This window comes from Panulirus ornatus, chromosome 8 (genome assembly GCF_036320965.1).
Source record: "Panulirus ornatus isolate Po-2019 chromosome 8, ASM3632096v1, whole genome shotgun sequence".
Classification (NCBI taxonomy): domain Eukaryota; kingdom Metazoa; phylum Arthropoda; class Malacostraca; order Decapoda; family Palinuridae; genus Panulirus; species Panulirus ornatus.
In genome coordinates this window covers 16,214,098-16,233,894 of record NC_092231.1, presented here as the reverse complement: position 1 = coordinate 16,233,894, position 19,797 = coordinate 16,214,098, and the positions used below count along the sequence as shown (strand labels likewise).

The window sequence follows — 19,797 nt, the reverse complement described above, 5'->3', positions numbered from 1 at the left end:
GAGAGAGAGAGAGAGAGAGAGAGAGAGAGAGAGAGGTACCGAGAACCACAGATGCTAGAAACCAGATAACGACATGCACTATAGTGAGGTTGCACTATAGTGAGGTTGTATGTCAAGCTTGGCACATAATGCGTCTTGTACACGTTACGTTAACAACCCCTGGACGGTGGAGGGAGGAACACAGCCTCGGACGCCTGCTCCCCGTCCCTCCGTAGGTCACCTGACCAAGACGCGCAAGTGTCCACATGGTTCCAAGTTAACTGGTCCTGATGCCAGGCAGTGGTTAACATATGTTAATGTAGGTCACACACGTCGCAGGAAAAATAATGGGTCATCAATAATGATAATACTTATAATAACTATGATAATAAAGCATGATGATAATAATAATAATAATAATAATAATAATAATAATAATAATAATAATAGAAATAATAAATATCCCTGGGGATAGGGGAGAAAGAATACTTCCCACGTATTCCCTGCGTGTCGTAGAAGGCGACTAAAAGGGGAGAGAGCGGGGGGCTGGAAATCCTCCCCTCTCATTATTTTTTTTTTAATTTTCCAAAAGAAGGAATAGAGAAGGGGGCCAGGTGAGGATATTCCCTTAAAGGCCCAGTTCTCTGTTCTTAACGCTACCTCGCTAACGCGGGAAATGGCGAATAGTTTGAAAGAAAGAAAGAAAAAGAAATAATAATAGAAATAATAATGATAATAATAATAATGATAATAATGATAATGATAATAATAATAATAATAATAATAATAATAATAATAATAATAATAATAACAATGATAATAAACAATGATAATTCTGTTCTACGCAAGTTGAAAAAAACAGCTAGATGATTGGACCACAAGATAACAGTAGTGAGAGAAAACATACTAAGGTTATCAGTTAAGAATGTTGGAGATAAGGGTCAGGTCTCCTTCATCCCAAGTGGATCACACACAAGCAGCGTCAACCGTAGCGGACAAAAAAGAAAAATGAAAAATTCTCAAGAGGCAAGATGGGGTCTTCCCCCTCACACGGAGGACAGACTTGAACGCTCACTTAACGTCAAGCCAAACCCAACATGATCACACGTCAACCCAAATGGTAATGTTCCCTCCATGTGATACAGCAGCAGCAACAACTCATCCCTCATAAACATCCCCAGAATTAAAAACAAAAAAGAATAAATAGATAAATAAAGAATCAAATACAAAGTCATTCAATGCTTGCTTGCTGTCTGTGGTCGACTAAGGACGTGCTGGGGGTCGTGTTACTGTCGGAGACAGCAAACAGACCTGAGGGAGAACGCCTCCCTACTTTCCTCGCACAGACCCAGAGCGTCGGTAAAGACCACACATCATCAACAGACACATAAGTAGATGTGCTACACACGATATTCCTCATGACGGAGGCTTGCTGACGACGGGCCCACGCTGTTATCTATCAAGAATATATATATCTAAATATTTTCAAAAGTATATCGCCCATGTTAGGTGACTCAGGCCACAGCCTGAGACTCGCTAAACGCATAACCTATACACACCCAGAGGTAAGAATGAGACAGCTGTTACAACAATTTTCAACAGAAAACGGGACAAACTATGAAGATGTGGCTCAGCTTCAACTTAGATCACTTGATGGAAGATGGCAAAGTGCTGTTGGTTGGTGATCACACGACCGAGCCACAGCAGCAATGGAACCACGCCACAGCTTCACTAACACAAGTACTGCAGCATGTTGTATACTGCAAATATCCGATGGGAAAAGACAGAAAGGAAGAGACAGTAAAAAACAAAAATGGATATGTTTATGAGATGGATGAAAAAAAAAAAGAGGAATCGTGGGTAAAAAAAAAACAAAACTTACATAAGACTGGAACAGAAAGATAATGTATCATATGCTATAAAATTATGAAAAAAATAATCCTTCACCTCTAAAGCCATGCATTAAAAATGAAGATATATTGGATGAACAAAAAAAAAAAAACAAAGGCAAGACTACAATGCTTTATAAATCATATCCGGAGGAAATATTAAAACATGCTTCAGGAAAACTGCTGTAAATGAAGCAGACCAGACTATCAGGCGAGCGAGGTATACCGGAGCAAGATATCAGGGAGGTGCTCGCCGGCATGATGGACAGGAGGCGTCCTGATGGTGAAGGGATCCCAGCTCATATCATGCCACCGTCAGGTAAAGGTGGTGTTGCCCGGACAGAGAACCGACTGTCTAGCTTGGCATGGGAGACTGGAACAAGGGTGCTGGAAGATGGAACAGAACAACAGTGTTCCATTTCAGGCAAGAAAGAAAACGGTATAAGACGAAATGGGTAACAGAGAAATCTTTGCATGATACATACAAACAAGCTATACGAGGGAATACCATAACGAAGGTTAAGAATGAAAGACGACGAAGCGGGAGAAAGGCAGAAGGATCATTGACCAGGAAGAGGAACGAGAGATCTGACCTTTGCAATGAAAATGATTCATGAGAAAAGGTAATGGAACAAGGACAACATACTGCACGTATAGACTTATCGAAGGCGTCTGACAGACAACCCAGACAGACTCTGTGGGGAACAGTACACACTGAATAACACAATATCGAACGAAAATTCACTTGAACAAGAACAGGCGCGTGTGACAACTGTACGTGGAGAATGAGATTAGTAAGAAAATCAAGGCTGGTTTACTGTACAGACTGGAGTCACGCAGGGAATTGAGCTGTCACCCGTCCTATTTGGATTTCTTAATGGATATATATATATATATATATATATATATATATATATATATATATATATATATATATATATATATATATATATATACAACAGATGTATCAGAATAGAAGAAAACAGAGAAATGGAAAAGGAAACTTATCAAGGAGGAGGAAAATAGAGAACACTTGGTTATACAAATGAGGCAGCCATTGTGGAAGACTCAAACAGAAGACCTCCACACAGCAGTAGCACCGACACCGTCGAGGGGTAACGGGCTGAACTGAAGGACACCAGGTCTTGGTCGCCTCGAGAGAGAGAGAGAGAGAGAGAGAGAGAGAGAGAGAGAGAGAGAGAGAGAGAGAGAGAGAGAGAGAGAGAGAGAGAGAGAGAGAGACGCTGCTCACTGTAACACGACTCTTATCACTCACCAGCTAAAGCTGTCCAGCAACTTGATGTTCCTGGGAGTCAAATCTAATGTAAGGAACACAAACCAGTTGTAGACGAGAATTTTTCTTCTTTAAGTGGTTTCTGTTCGTTCTTTTGGAGAAAGGAAATGCCTGGGAAATCAAATACAGTAAAAACGTAATTCTAAAATATCTCTTCACCAATGGACATATATCTTGGGAGCAAAACCAGGGATGGATCAAAGTTAAAGTTGCGCAGATGAACATCTTCAGTCCGGTTTTAGTTTTAATCACAATTGCAGATTAAAGAACCAAAATAAAAATGGACTGTTGTTAAAGTCATATATTTTTACTCGCTGAAGTAGAACCTTTGTGGTGGTATGGGGGCACATGTGAAGGCTGGCTGGAGGCAACATACCCACCCACTCAAGTGTCACGACAGGACGGACACCCCCACCAGTGAGCGGCCCGGCCGGTGGCCAGCTCAGGACACGAGGGGAAACAAAACATGGCACATGTCTTCATAAGAACGTCCAACCACGTTGGCAACGTTGGAGCCAGGGGAAACTCCCGGGCCAGGACCGCGTAGCATGGAGATGGAGTCTGGGGAAAGTCCCCAGGACCGCGTAGCATGAAGATGGAGTCTGGGGAAAGTCCCCAGGACCGCGTAGCATGGAGATGGAGTCTGGGGAAAGTCCCCAGGAACGTGTTAATATAGAGATGGAGTCCGGGGAAAGTCCCCAGGTCCGTGTAGCATGGAGATGGAGCCTGGGGAAAGTCCCCAGGACCGTGTAGCATGGAGATGGAGTCCGGGGAAAGTCCCCAGGACCGTGTAGCATGGAGATGGAGCCTGGGGAAAGTCCCCACGACCGTGTAATATGGAGATGGAGTCCGGGGAAAGTCCCCAGGACCGTGTAGCATGGAGATGCAGCCTGGTAAAAGTCCCCAGGACTGTGTAGCATGGAGAAGGAGCCTGGGGAAAGTCCCCAGGGCCGCGTAGCATGGAAATGGACCCTGGGGAAACTACCCTGGATCGCTTAGCATGGAGATGGAGCCTAGGAAAGTCCCCAGGACCGCGTAGCATGGAGATGGAGTCTGGGGAAACTCCCCCACGACCGTGTCGCATCGAGGAGCTGAGGGAGACGAGGCGAGTGACGAGCGATCTGTTTACCTGGCGTCGGGGGCGTGAGGATGAGCCTCTCCTGCACATGGGGGATGCCTGTGTTGAGGAGGCAGACCCCCGGGGTCGGGGCCACACACCCAAGCAGACCCCGTCAGGCAGGTCGTAAGCCTCGGGCCTCCACGCCTGGCGGAGGAGGAAGCCCAAGCATGCAGGCACCACGTGGCCGTCTCGCCGCCTCCCCCACATCAACAAGACCAGCACTGGGAATTGGGTTGGATCAATAGTGCCGCGTACAGTGTGTCAGAGCAGCGGCGGGCCCCTCTACCGGGCTCGGGCCCAGGACCAGGAGGGTTCCCAGCGGACACCCCCCCTCCCCTCTACTGAGGCGAGGGACCAATATTCGGGAGGGTCCCCCTGTGGGCTCCTGTACTGGGCCCAGGATAGTTGGTATCCTCGTCAGGCACCTCTGCCAGGTCCAGGGCTAAGGCAAGGGGGGGCCCTCTCCAGCAGTCCCCCCCCCCAGCAGGGTCCTGGAGGGTCCACGGAGGGCCCCCTACACTGGGATGGTGGGGGGGGGGGGGCTAGGACCAGGTCCCCGATGCATCTCTAGGGCTCTATTGGGGGACTCGGAGGCGGGAGGCTCTATTAGGGGACCCGGAGGCGGGAGGCTCTATTGGGGGACTCGGAGGCGGGAGGCTCTTTTGGGGGACTCGGAGGCGGGAGGCTCTATTGGGGGACTCGGAGGCGGGAGGCTCTATTGGGGGACCCGGAGGCGGGAGGCTCTATTGGGGGACCCGGAGGCGGGAGGCTCTATTGGGGGGTGGGGGGATTACAGGGTGAAGTGGGTGGTGGTTAAGGTATCCTCTCGGGATTTAGGGGATTAACAAATGGCCACGAGACATATGCGACGCGTGCTCCCTCCTGGTGAGGAGGGGGTGCATGTGTTGCGTCACCCACACAACACCCTCCTCATGCCCGCTCGGTGTTGGATGGGTGTAGGGTGTTACTTGAAGTACACACAACTAAAGGACTGAACTCTACAATGACGATGGTACGACCTTTGAGCACAGCAGTATAATCCTTGAGCACGACGGTACGACACTTGGGCACAACAGTATAACCCTTGAGCAGGACGTTACGACCCTTGAGCACGACAGTATCACCCTTGAGCAGGACGGTACGACCCTTGGGCACGACAGTATCACCCCTTGAGTACGACGGTACGACCCTTGGGCACGACAGTTTCACCCCTTAAGCACGACGGTACGACACTTGGGCACGACAGTATCACCCCTTGAGCACGACGGTACGACCCTTGGGCACGACAGTATCACCCTTGAGCAGGACGGTACGACCCTTGGGCACGACAGTATCACCCCTTGAGCACGACGGTACGACACTTGGGCACGACAGTATCACCCCTTGAGCACGACAGTATAACCCTTGAGCACGACGGTACGACACTTGGGCACGACAGTATCACCCCTTGAGCACGACAGTATAACCCTTGAGCACGACGGCACGACACTTGGGCACGACAGTATCACCCCTTGAGCACGACAGTATAACCCTTGAGCACGACAGTATAACCCTTGAGCACGACAGTATAACCCTTGAGCACGACAGTATAACCCTTGAGCACGACAGTATCACCCTTGAGCACGACAGTATCACCCTTGAGCACGACAGTATAACCCTTGAGCACGACAGTATAACCCTTGAGCACGACAGTATCACCCTTGAGCACGACGGTACGACACTTGGGCACGACAGTATCACCCTTGAGCACGACAGTATAACCCTTGAGCACGACAGTATCACCCTTGAGCACGACAGTATAACCCTTGAGCACGACGGTACGACACTTGGGCACGACAGTATCACCCTTGAGCACGACAGTATAACCCTTGAGCACGACAGTATAACCCTTGAGCACGACAGTATAACCCTTGAGCACGACAGTATAACCCTTGAGCACGACAGTATCACCCTTGAGCACGACGGTACGACACTTGGGCACGACAGTATCACCCTTGAGCACGACAGTATAACCCTTGAGCACGACAGTATAACCCTTGAGCACGACAGTATCACCCTTGAGCACGACGGTACGACACTTGGGCACGACAGTATCACCCTTGAGCACGACGGTACGACACTTGGGCACGACAGTATCACCCTTGAGCACGACGGTACGACACTTGGGCACGACAGTATCACCCTTGAGCAGGACGGTACGACCCTTGGGCACGACAGTATCACCCTTGAGCACGACGGTACGACCCTTGGGCACGACAGTATCACCCTTGAGCACGACGGTACGACCCTTGGGCACGACAGTATCACCCTTGAGCACGACAGTATAACCCTTGAGCACGACAGTATAACCCTTGAGCACGACAGTATCACCCTTGAGCACGACGGTACGACCCTTGGGCACGACAGTATCACCCTTGAGCACGACGGTACGACCCTTGGGCACGACAGTATCACCCCTTGAGCACGACAGTATAACCCTTGAGCACGACAGTATAACCCTTGAGCACGACAGTATAACCCTTGAGCACGACAGTATCACCCTTGAGCACGACAGTATCACCCTTGAGCACGACAGTATCACCCCTTGAGCACGACAGTATCACCCCTTGAGCACGACAGTATAACCCTTGAGCACGACAGTATCACCCTTGAGCACGACAGTATCACCCTTGAGCACGACAGTATCACCCTTGAGCACGACAGTATCACCCTTGAGCACGACAGTATAACCCTTGAGCACGACGGTACGACACTTGGGCACGACAGTATCACCCCTTGAGCACGACAGTATCACCCTTGAGCACGACAGTATAACCCTTGAGCACGACAGTATCACCCTTGAGCACGACAGTATAACCCTTGAGCACGACAGTATAACCCTTGAGCACGACAGTATCACCCTTGAGCACGACAGTATCACCCTTGAGCACGACAGTATCACCCTTGAGCACGACAGTATCACCCTTGAGCACGACAGTATCACCCTTGAGCACGACAGTATAACCCTTGAGCACGACAGTATAACCCTTGAGCACGACAGTATAACCCTTGAGCACGACAGTATAACCCTTGAGCACGACAGTATAACCCTTGAGCACGACAGTATAACCCTTGAGCACGACAGTATAACCCTTGAGCACGACAGTATAACCCTTGAGCACGACAGTATCACCCCTTGAGCACGACAGTATAACCCTTGAGCACGACAGTATAACCCTTGAGCACGACAGTATAACCCTTGAGCACGACAGTATCACCCTTGAGCACGACAGTATAACCCTTGAGCACGACAGTATCACCCTTGAGCACGACAGTATCACCCTTGAGCACGACGGTACGACACTTGGGCACGACAGTATCACCCTTGAGCACGACAGTATAACCCTTGAGCACGACAGTATAACCCTTGAGCACGACAGTATCACCCTTGAGCACGACAGTATAACCCTTGAGCACGACAGTATCACCCTTGAGCACGACGGTACGACACTTGGGCACGACAGTATCACCCTTGAGCACGACGGTACGACACTTGGGCACGACAGTATCACCCTTGAGCACGACAGTATAACCCTTGAGCACGACGGTACGACCCTTGGGCACGACAGTATCACCCTTGAGCACGACAGTATAACCCTTGAGCACGACAGTATAACCCTTGAGCACGACAGTATAACCCTTGAGCACGACAGTATCACCCCTTGAGCACGACAGTATAACCCTTGAGCACGACGGTACGACACTTGGGCACGACAGTATCACCCTTGAGCACGACAGTATAACCCTTGAGCACGACAGTATAACCCTTGAGCACGACAGTATAACCCTTGAGCACGACGGTACGACACTTGGGCACGACAGTATCACCCCTACATCAATGACCACACCCACCAAGCACATCACGCCCCCCCCCACATCAATGACCACACCCATCATTCACATCACCCGCACATCAATGACCCCCCGACACCCACCTCATCACCCTCTCCCACCCACATCAATGAGCCCCCCCCCCCGACAACCACATCACCCTCTCCACAGCCCTTCCCATATCAATGACCACCCCCCCCCCCACACCCACATCACTACCCGCACCAACATCCACCAGTGCACATCTTCTCTCCTCCCTGAGGGCACGGGAGCACATCCTCTCGTTCGTCTAGTCTCAATTTGTGGAGCCTAGCAGAGGGCGGGGGCCTCCCTGCACCATCTTCAACGCCCCTGCACCACACTATAACAACCACCTCACATGATAGCGGAAACAAAATTTTTTTCCCCCAAAGAATAACAAAAAAACAACCAGGTGTCTTTTGGACCTCAAAAATGAATGAAGGAAAAATGCAAAACTGTTTGCTTCACATTTAGATTTACAATTTAAGTCACCACAGTGAATGATAACCGAGGGGCGTTAACCAACGGCGCTGCTCAAGGGATACTTAATTTGATGTAGCTATTTTGAGAAAAATGAAATACCTTTAGTTACTGTGCTCTGCACACCATGAACAGAAGGGAAAAAAAAGATATGCGCATTTGAGATAAACAAATGACTGAAACATACAATTGAATAAATATGTAAATGAATAGACAGCAGTAAATGAATCATTTATCCACTCAGCACACACTACTTCAGATTTGCTCATAAACACGTTTAGTGTAACTAAGGAATGAAATCAATATTTAGCCGAGGACATGAAACATGCATCGTGTGTGTGTGTGTGTGTGTGTGTGTGGTCGATGAATTATCCTCAAAAGCACCAGAAGGTGTTCAAGGTTTTGTGGTGGGTCAATGTCGTTTGCCGTTCACGTCCTTAAACGACCCTGGCAAGTTTGATGGTCCTAAGATGTAGGTGTGCACGTCTCGGTCAGTCATCTGTCCAAACATCTTACCGTCTGTAGTGTTTGGATACGACTTCACGCACCGTCCTGCACTCAACGGTGGCTCTTCTGTCTACTTACCCCGTCCGCGAGAACGAAGGACAGCATTGTTAAAAGGTTATGTAATGATCACCGTATTAATATCAAGCGATATCTGATGCAAGACAGTCTGATATACTCTCCCCATTATGGCAAACTTATATACCACAGCACTTAACCTGAGCGGAATCAACACACACACTGCAGTTTGAGAACAGTGCCAAATGAAGTTCTTTTTTTTTTTATATACACAAGGAAACGAAGAGGAAACATTGAACAAAATCATTATCTTCAGTAAAGGTTCATCTGCCGCTGATCTAACTACACATCTTTAACAAAAAATATTTAAACCTGAACCTCTACTACTTTAACCTTTATTTTTCTTGCAAGTTCTTTTTTATTTAACTCCAGTCTTTTTACAATCAGCAAGCCCTACCCTCCTCTTGCGAGATGATGTATATATACGGGCTAAGCATCACCCATGTATATATGTATCTATGTATATACGTACAGATATGTATATTGCAGCATGTAATGGCCGTCAACAGGTAAAGATCATTAAGCCTGGATCCATAAAATACGTCAAGCAGTCAACTCGTGATGGTCGTATTATTTCCCTTCAGAAAAAAATATTTCTGCAATTTCTTACTTATATTAAGTCCGTGTCATAATCATGAGCCTCTAGAAGAGAAAATCTGTATTCATATCGTCGTCGTTACTGTCACCACGTATTTACCAGAATGATAAGCAGGACTATAATATTTTCCTATACCGAAATCGCTGTCACGAATAAGCGAGTCTGTGCCTCATTCCCCGGCGGTCGCCACCGGAGAGAGAAAATGTAACAGAATTACACATCGTCAGGGGTAACTCCTGTATATTTCCTCACACCATTACTCTGTCGCTTTTACTGTTTGGTCATCTGTATACGGATGTGGTTCCTTCATATTCAGAAGAATATATGAAATATGAATTATTTTTCTAATATTTCCAATTCTACATTTGAACTTCATTAAGGGAAACTGGACACTAGTGGACGAAATTCAAAATTTTTTTTCAGAGCATCAAGTAGTACTGTGCGTCGGGACCAGAGGTGCGTCGGTGTCCGTGAGGGTCTTCCTCTTACGGTGGGGACCAGGGGTTTCTAGGCAATTGACACATGACTGTTCCATTAATGCAAAGACGAAGTTAAACCTAAAAAAAAGAATATGAATCACGTGTATGACAATTATTTATGATGGTCTGCTAAGGCAGACGCCATTTTGGTTGCTGAATGTCACCACACACACACACACATACACACACACACACACACACACACACACACACATATTTCAGTTCAATCATAAAATCCACAACCACAGGTCAGCCATAGCCAAATTCAGTTATAACAACAGCCATAGCCACATTCAATGACACCCGCAGCAACAACCACTGTCAACCTTAACCACAGCCACAACCGAAGTGTCATAACCACAATCACAGTCGGCCACAGCCACAGCAACAACCACAGTCACAGCTAGTCATAATCACAGCCATAGCTAACCACAGACGCAGCCACAACCACAGCCAATCTTAACCACAGCCACAGTCAACCATAATTACAGCCACGACCACAGTCAGCCACAACCACAGTCAGCCACAACCACAATCAGCCACAACCACAATCAGCCATAGCCACATACATAGCCACAGCCATAGAAATCATCTAGAGCAGGAACCTCAGGACTCCACCGTACAACCCAGACGTTCGGCCCAGCTGTGGTTGGACGGAAGCCTCCTGCTGCACCGTACAGTGTAACGTCTTAGTCTTCCAGTACATCGTGTACTGACATAGACCAACGCAACTTCAGTTCAAACTTGTAACTTTCTGATTAAGAGAAACGTCATCGATTCTATTTTCCCTACCGAGTATAACGAAGAATTGGAACACAAACGTTAAGGAAGGTCTACACAAACTGGATACATTTGTTTTACATTAAATATCTAAACAGCTTAACCTGTCTTGACCGTGTGATAAAATTCTATGACGCCGCGATGCCACACCCGACCACCAGAAACCACACGCATGTGACCCGAAACAGCACACTTGCCCTCTCCATTGGTACAATGACTGTACAGTGAACTGCTGCCTTCAACCTCCTTTTTCTCTGGATGATGTAATATACGACAGCGCTCGGAACTTCTCGTGTTCAATTATTTCCTTCGTGGTTATCAGCAAATACTTAGATCACGCGCATCACTGATTTCACTATATATATATATATATATATATACATATATATATATATATATATATATATATATATATATATATATATATATATATATATATATATTCTCCTTGGTAAGATGTAGTGTGGTACAATGCCACTTGGCGCTGGTGAAGCAGCTAGACCCGCCCTTCCTTCTAAGACTGACGAGAGACATTGTTTACCTCGTGACCTAGTTCATGACCCCATCATGGACGCCACCCTCCTCCCTCCCACTAGATTCCCTCCCATCCGCCACGCCAGCCTCCCTCCCACCAACTTCCATTCCACTTCCCACCAACCTCTCTGTCACCAGCCTCTTTCTACCTCCCTCCCTCCCACCTGCTCCTTCTCACAAGCCTCCCTCCCACCTCCCTCCCTCCCACAAGCTTTCCTCTCAAGTGCCACCCTCCCATCTACCTATCCTTCCCACCAGCCTCCCTTTCACCCTCTTCTCGGGACAAGTGCGGTGTGGTGTGGGAATATACGGACGCGTGTGGTACTGTATGTAGAGATGTTGCAGTGCGAGACTGCAAACATGACAGCCAGGTGTGGAGTGAGGCTGCAAAACACACGAGAAATTCAGGTTCCGTAGCTTAAGTTGTTGGAAGGACATGGTGTGTGGATCAATATCCACAGTTGAGGTATGACAGATATTACGGTACTGGGAGCTCATGATAGTGACCAGTTAACCAACGACAAAAGAGCTTAAGATCAACGTTGGAGGCTGGAGATGTTTTCCCCACTTTGGATGAGCACGTGAGTGAGGTACATCTAGACAAACAGGGCGGCAGATATGTAGGGTTGTGTAGAGGATGAATATAGCACGGGCTTATATACTAAGAACTGGGATGAACACTGAACGGTGAATAGTTACAGTAACACAGTAGCCGACTTTCTACATAGCCTAAATGGCAAAAAAACGAAGCTGTTCACTTGCATGGCTGTAAACTTGTTCATGGATTGTTTATAACGTTCACAATGGTAGGTATGGGACTGTTCTATCTGCCTGTACGAGCTCTGATTTGGAACAAGATGTTCACAATGGTGGGTATGGGACCGTCCCGTTTATCTGTACGAGCTCTGATTGGAACAAGTCTATCGTACGGTCAGTAATGTTTCTGGCAGCCAGCACGGGGGACATGACGCCATCAGCCACTTGAGAACTGTGAATGAAGTCGAACGCTGGAGATCATAAATGCCCGCACGTCTCACTCCACACAAACACCAACATTTAATCAAGTCACTTCAGAATCCAAGAATTGAGTAAGAAGATTTTATTGTGAAGTTCTCGTCCGATGAACAATGATTCAGAGAAGCAGAAGATTCAGAGAGAGAGAGAGAGAGAGAGAGAGAGAGAGAGAGAGGGAGAGGGAAGGAGGGAGGGAGGGAGAGAGAGAGAGAGAGAGAGAGAGAGAGAGAGAGAGAGAGAGAGAGAGAGAGAGAGAGAGGGAGAGGGAAGGAGGGAGGGAGGGAGAGAGAGAGAGAGAGAGAGAGAGAGAGAGAGAGAGAGAGAGAGAGAGAGAGAGAGAGAGAGAGGGAGAGGGAAGGAGGGAGGGAGGGAGAGAGAGAGAGAGAGAGAGAGAGAGAGAGAGAGAGAGAGAGAGAGAGAGAGAGAGAGAGAGAGAGAGGGAGAGGGAAGGAGGGAGGGAGGGAGGGAGAGAGAGAGAGAGAGAGAGAGAGAGAGAGAGAGAGAGAGAGAGAGAGAGAGAGAGAGAGAGAGAGAGAGAGAGAGAGAGAGAGAGAGAGAGAGGGAGAGGGAAGGAGGGAGGGAGGGAGAGAGAGAGAGAGAGAGAGAGAGAGAGAGAGAGAGAGAGAGAGAGAGAGAGAGAGAGAGATCCAGCATCCACCAGTGCTCTAGAAAACCAAAATGCAGGCAGTGTGAGAGCACAGCCCTGGTTGTAGACCAGCTGGCCGTAAATTTCGCCGGTCGCGTGAATTACCGAGTCATGAGTCCCCCCTCATGGCACGGTAAGTGACGGCTACCTGAAGAAGAATAATCCATATAAATCTTAGTCCAACCTCAGCCTGGGGAGGTAGGGGAGGGGGAGAGAGGTGGAGGGGGGTAGCCATCACTGTGCTGGTGTGGGGGGTGGTCGGGAGGGAGAAGAGCCCTCCGCCTGGCCTGGGGGGATAGAGTGGGAGGGGAGGGTGCATGACTGTGACGAGAGGGAGCGAGTCTTTAAGAACAAGGTTAACAGAAGCCTCAGGTAAGGTTCATCCCTCGAACACGACATTGCGGTGCTAGAGAACGACAGTGCGATCTTGCGGTAGGATGGCGTGGTCTGAATCATATACGGTCGGGTCGCTGGACTGGCTAGCTTAACCAGGGATCCTACCGTCGTGCTCAGATGTCAGACCGTCGTGCTCGAAGGGTGAAAGACACAGCGCCTGGGCAGGCATGGTGGCAAGACTCCAGGAACGTGGCAAACATCAGATGTACAAATAGAATAACGAGTTGAATATGACATCAAGAGAAGAGACGAGGCACAAGGTGGCGAGTTATGGCTGAAGGAACGACAGGCGTATAGGAAAAGGCGGAGGCAGGAGGAGAACCAAGTGCTTAAGATACGGACGTATATAGAGGTCAAGATCAGGGCGGCAGCTAGGAGCAGAAGCAGGGACACAGGAGGGGCCAAACAGGCAGAGACGGAGGCACAGGTAAGGTTAGAGGTGACATGGTTACTCCGAAGGCACAAGAAGAGTTAGAGATAAGAAGAAGAGGAGCGAAAGTAGCTACGGAGGTTAGAAGGTGGGGAGGGAGATTACGGGATAACGGGGGAGGATAGAACAAGAGGGAGACGGCAGGTAGAGGCAACGGTAGAGCTAGAAGCAGAGGCAGAGAGGAAGGTCGAGAGAGGAAGCAGGTGTAGAGACGCTAATTACGGCCGATGTCTCAACGCAGGAAAACTCTGGGACGGAGAACAGTGAAGGGAAGTGACAGCTGGTGTATGAGACCCTTGTGGAGGCTTGGTGTAGCACCAGGCCAATGACGTGGTCTAATGATATACACGTTCCTTGTGTAGCCTCCGTTCCCCACGGTCACCCACCTCCACCACAGTGACCAACACGGACGTAAACGAATATAGTGATCTTATCTTATCTTCAGCGACACTAGTACCAAAAGTGCACCTTTTAATCGTGTCTTCTTAGAAGAAAATTCGTAGAAATTTACACTTATTGCCTGGAGAGAAAATCACCAAAACCTGTCATTTGGTCATGATGATCTGGATCCAACGAAGGATTTTCTCATTTCATCCACACCAACACGACAGGTCAGTTGACCTAACTTGATGTTGTCAACTTTAATCTACTTCACTGTCTATCTTGGACCTAATTCCATTTCAATCCCCTTTATGATATGATTTCTCGAGGGTGTTATATATATATATATATATATATATATATATATATATATATATATATATATATATATATGAGAGAGAGAGAGAGAGAGAGAGAGAGAGAGAGAGAGAGAGAGAGAGAGAGAGAGAGAGAGAGAGAGAGAGAGAGAGAGAGAGAGAGCTTTCAAATGTGTCTAGATACTCAATTTTTATCACAGGCAAAAGAAAGATTCTAATTCGACGCAAAACACATTACGTACACCAGGAGGGATGCGCGTGACCAGCCCAAGTCCGTCCCACATACTGTTATATGTTAGGGCCTGGATCAGCGGTGCTCAGAAGGTGGGATGCCAGCTGTTGGCGCTGAGCTAACAGAATGTTTTTGCCCTAGAATAACACTAGACCAGGAATGAACACGTAGTTGAGAAAGGACACAGAAATGGCGCAGTTTCCAGGTTGCGTCTTTCCCCCCTTTACCTTTGTAGTAGACATACGTGGGAATGATATATCCCCCCCATCCCCTGCACCTGTCTGTATACACCTGTGGGGGTTATGAGGGGTCGTGGTGAATGAAGTCATGGACGCGGTAAGACGCCAGGCAAATCCGGCTGAGGAGCGCTGGTTTATAATCTTTTTAAGGCCAAGATAACAATAGGTTCAGGTAGTGTTACATGGTGTCAAGTGATTGGTCTCCTGTACGTATATGATATGATAATCTTGGTGTTGGATCTCATATGGTCGAGACTAGAGGATCGTGTTTCGCTGTTGTGGAGGTCAAGTGACGGAACTATAGAGAGAAAAATGACCAGAAATAAGGATGCGCTTATGAAGTTAATCTCTACCAACATCGCATCACAAACTATGGAACTTCTACCAATCCTAACCTAACCTTTGACCTTGTGGCCTCATTCAAGCCTAACCATCGTTTGCTCTAAACTATAAACCTCGTGTGACTGGAACTGATATGACCATTAATTGGGCCCAAAATTTTTGGTCTTCTAAAATTCAAAACTTCCTCCATTTTCTTGTCGAAATCTCTCAAGTGAAAAAGAATTTTAGTGTGCGTGAATCTCGTGAAGATTGGACAATGGGATCTCATATACGTCTGAGTCCTTCACACAATCCTGTATTTCTAGCAGCGTGAACCTGTCCACATATTCTAACTGCCTGATACGACGAGCCAGTCCAGCAGTCCGCTCTAAACCGAAGAGTAGAAGAATAACACTGACCATGACACACCTGCTGACAACGTGTTTAATAATGGAATGATTAACAGACCGGCAGGACCTCACCTGTCCCTTCCTCTCCCCTCGCCGCTAAGTACATCCAATTCAGGTGGGCAATGCCTCCCGCGGAGGACTGGCGATGACGGGAAAGAGAGAAGTTGGTGGAGTGATCATGTGTAATACACATCCTCTCGTTAACATGTGTTTCTGCAGTTGCTTACCTTTAAATATATATATATATATATATATATATATATATATATATATATATATATATATATATATATATATATATACATACACATACATATATATACACATACATATATATATATATATATATATATATATATATATATATATATATATATATATATATATATATATATATATACATACACATACATATATATACACATACATATATATATATATATATATATATATATATATATATATATATATATATATATATATATATATATATACATACACATACATATATATACACATACATATATATACACATACATATATATATATATATATATATATATATATATATATATATATATATATATATATATATATATATATATACATTCGTATGAGTCCACGGGGAAAATGAAACACGATAAGTTCCCAAGTGCACTTTCGTGTCATAATCACATCATCAGGGGGGACACAAAGAGAGAAATGTAACAGTCAGTTGATATACAACGAAGAGACGTAGCTTGAACGCCATTTGGTAAACATGCGATATATATATATATATATATATATATATATATATATATATATATATATATATATATATATATATATATATAGTGTGTTGGTAACAATTGCAGAAATGATTTTGTCTACACAATATGCAGATCATCTGGCGGTGCTGCCACTCCCAGACATACTCTTGAAATATTCACGAACTCGATAATGGATGGATTACTTCATCCATTTAAAGCATTTTTCCTATGCTAGCTGAAACGGCGCGGGCAACTGAGTGCCCTAATCAAGGCTTCAGACGCCCACAGCACCTGGCCCCTACCTGTGTTGAGGGCCATTTAGTCCTGACAGTTAATGGCAACCTTTAGAAAGCAGGAAATGCTATCCCACACACCCTTAAAGTTCAAGATTTTACCAAGAGGCATTCCTCCAAGCACACACACACACACACACACCTCGAGTTTGCGATACAAGGGGTGAGTTTGGAGGGCAGAGATGCCCATGCAAGAGACTCTAGCTTAGGACTCCCAGAAGACTAGAGTCGACAGGGAGGATGAACAACTGGGTTGACTGTGTACCGAGTGCCACAACTAGGATTCGAACCTAACCATATACGTTCGACTTCGGGCGGCCCTTGAATGAGTATGGTCAGCCACACAAACCGCTCTAGTCTTTAATGTTTTCCTTCTTGTTTAAAGACCATAAAGATAGTAGCTCCCCGTGACACTCGTTAAGACGGGACGGTGATTGGTCCCTCGTTGAGGGAGAGACCTAATCACAACCCAGCACGTGATGACGATACAACCTGTCGTGTATGAGACAGTGAAAATACATCATCCCCATATGGCATCATCGCTGGTTAGTTGCCACATGTTCACTATATAAATTAAAAGCTGTCGTAACACACTTATTCATTCGTACTAGATGGGTCTACGTTGTTGTTATGTCTTTCTATTTCCCTATTCGAATATGTTTCGTCTTTAGCGATAGTGAGGCAATTCATTCACTATGAAGCACATAGTACGAATGACGTTGCGTGAGGCACGAATCCTTTGTTATACAGGTCACGAATCTCTCTACGGTTTATAGTTCTCCTTAAAAAGTGTAATCGAAAATGCATTCAAAGCGTTTGTATTATGCAAACCAATTGCTTCCAAGATGTATTCAGATACGTAAAGAAATGCCCAAACGTAAATGCATCTATAAATACATCTATTTGAATAACTCTGGTATTCAGAAACGAATTTAAGTGATATTACATACATTCTTACCCACACCTGTATATTCCTGTATCTACTTATACTTAAAAGGATCGTGGTGTCGTCCAGGACCTGTTTTCCAGGATCTCCTGCAGCATCGAGGCTGCGCTAGCTCCAGTAGCAGGGAAATGATGGACTCCTTTGAAGCGAGAGGTTCATGTAAGAAACAGTACGGCCTTCAGTCAGCTGGCAATAATACAGGCGCGATGAAGGCGACTTCAAATTCGTGGTCAAGCAAGCGGAGTTCGTTAACACCCAATTATGTATATATATATATATATATATATATATATATATATATATATATATATATATATATATATATATATATATATATATAATGGTGTTGCAGGGCTTCGTCTGCATGTGGTTACGCTGCAAGTGAGAAGTCAATTCCGCTGATGCTGTAACATAGTAAATGGATTAAAGGGATTACAGTCTCGTTGAGGAACTTCACGCTCCTAAGGCGACCATCGTTCCCCTGTTTCTGATTGGAGTGCAGCCTCGAAGCTTCTGAAGTCTCGTAAAAGAGGTGTTAGGTGTTGTATCAATATATATATATATATATATATATATATATATATATATATATATATATATATATATATATATATATATATATATATTCAGGTAGAGTTGCTTTCGGGTTTCCCCACCTCAACACACAAACGCCGTAGAACCGCAATACTGTCTCAGATGGTAAAATCTATGGCGAGTTAACTGTCCTCAACTTCTTGTTCCTTTAAAAACGACAATACTTCTTTATCTAGTCGCGCGTTGCTCTGTCACTTACGACAACTAGTCTTGGGCCCTGTGTTGTGTCACTTGCAAGTGCAAAGGATGAGGTTCGTATACATAATCACGCGCATTCATTACAATGGCGACTCATTTCTATTTTTTTTCTTCTACTTTAGCCTCTTTCCTTCCCCCAACGGATGAAGCTCCTGTAGGGAGCTAAGCTGGGCTGTCGAGGCCTCGCTTCATCCTCATACATATATATATATATATATATATATATATATATATATATACCTACGTTGATACTCTTAGTAATTCTACACTTTTTCCTCTGTCGCCATCACGATGCTTCGCTGCGAAGTCGTGTAACATGAGGTTCCTGAATCAGTGAACCAGATAACAGTGCCCTCCCTGGTGATATCATGAACTAAGGAAGCCCTCAGCAAGTAGCACACTCGTAGAAAATCAGTTCACCTACCTCATGCTTGGCGTACATCAGGGTCACCTCGTCTCCGTCATCTGCAACAGAAAATAGAAAAAGGATTTATTATGGTTCTTGATGGCGAGGTAAACACGGGCCAGTGGTCAAGCACACCACCTGACCTCTGTCTGACCTGCTCCACTACGCAGGTGATGCTGGGTGAGGATTAACTGAATTAACTGATGTTTCATGGGGTCTTTGGACGAGTGTAAGAAAATGTAGAGGTCATACATATGGTGATATCTTTAAGAAAAAAACAGACACATGATAATCTATGACCCTGAAACACAAAGAACTATGTAATGATGCATTTGTGTATACGTATATGTGTGTGTGCAAGACACATGATAATCTATGACCCTGAAACACAAAGAACTATGTAATGATGCATTTGTGTATACGTATATATGTGTGTGCAAGTACAAGAGGGATACTGGACAAGCAAATGAGGCAAAGGACTTAACAAACCTTAACAGCCATGAGGAAACGCTTCTGGACAAACACCTGTGGATCATCCACTCTACATGAGAATCGATGACCTTGTAACCAGACTGCCTTGTACAGTGAGGACCTAC

General features: G+C 45.9%; 1 protein-coding gene across 1 annotated transcript in view; it reads right to left on the bottom strand.

Annotated features, from left to right (window-relative positions):
* LOC139749848 (solute carrier family 4 member 11-like) overlaps positions 1 to 19,797 on the bottom strand; it is an 898,465-nt gene that overhangs the window by 603,329 nt on the left and 275,339 nt on the right. Inside the window, exon 2 of the mRNA XM_071664173.1 lies at positions 19,220 to 19,260. Within this exon, the coding sequence (XP_071520274.1) occupies positions 19,220 to 19,260 (41 nt within the window). The remainder of the gene's footprint in view (positions 1 to 19,219; positions 19,261 to 19,797) is intronic.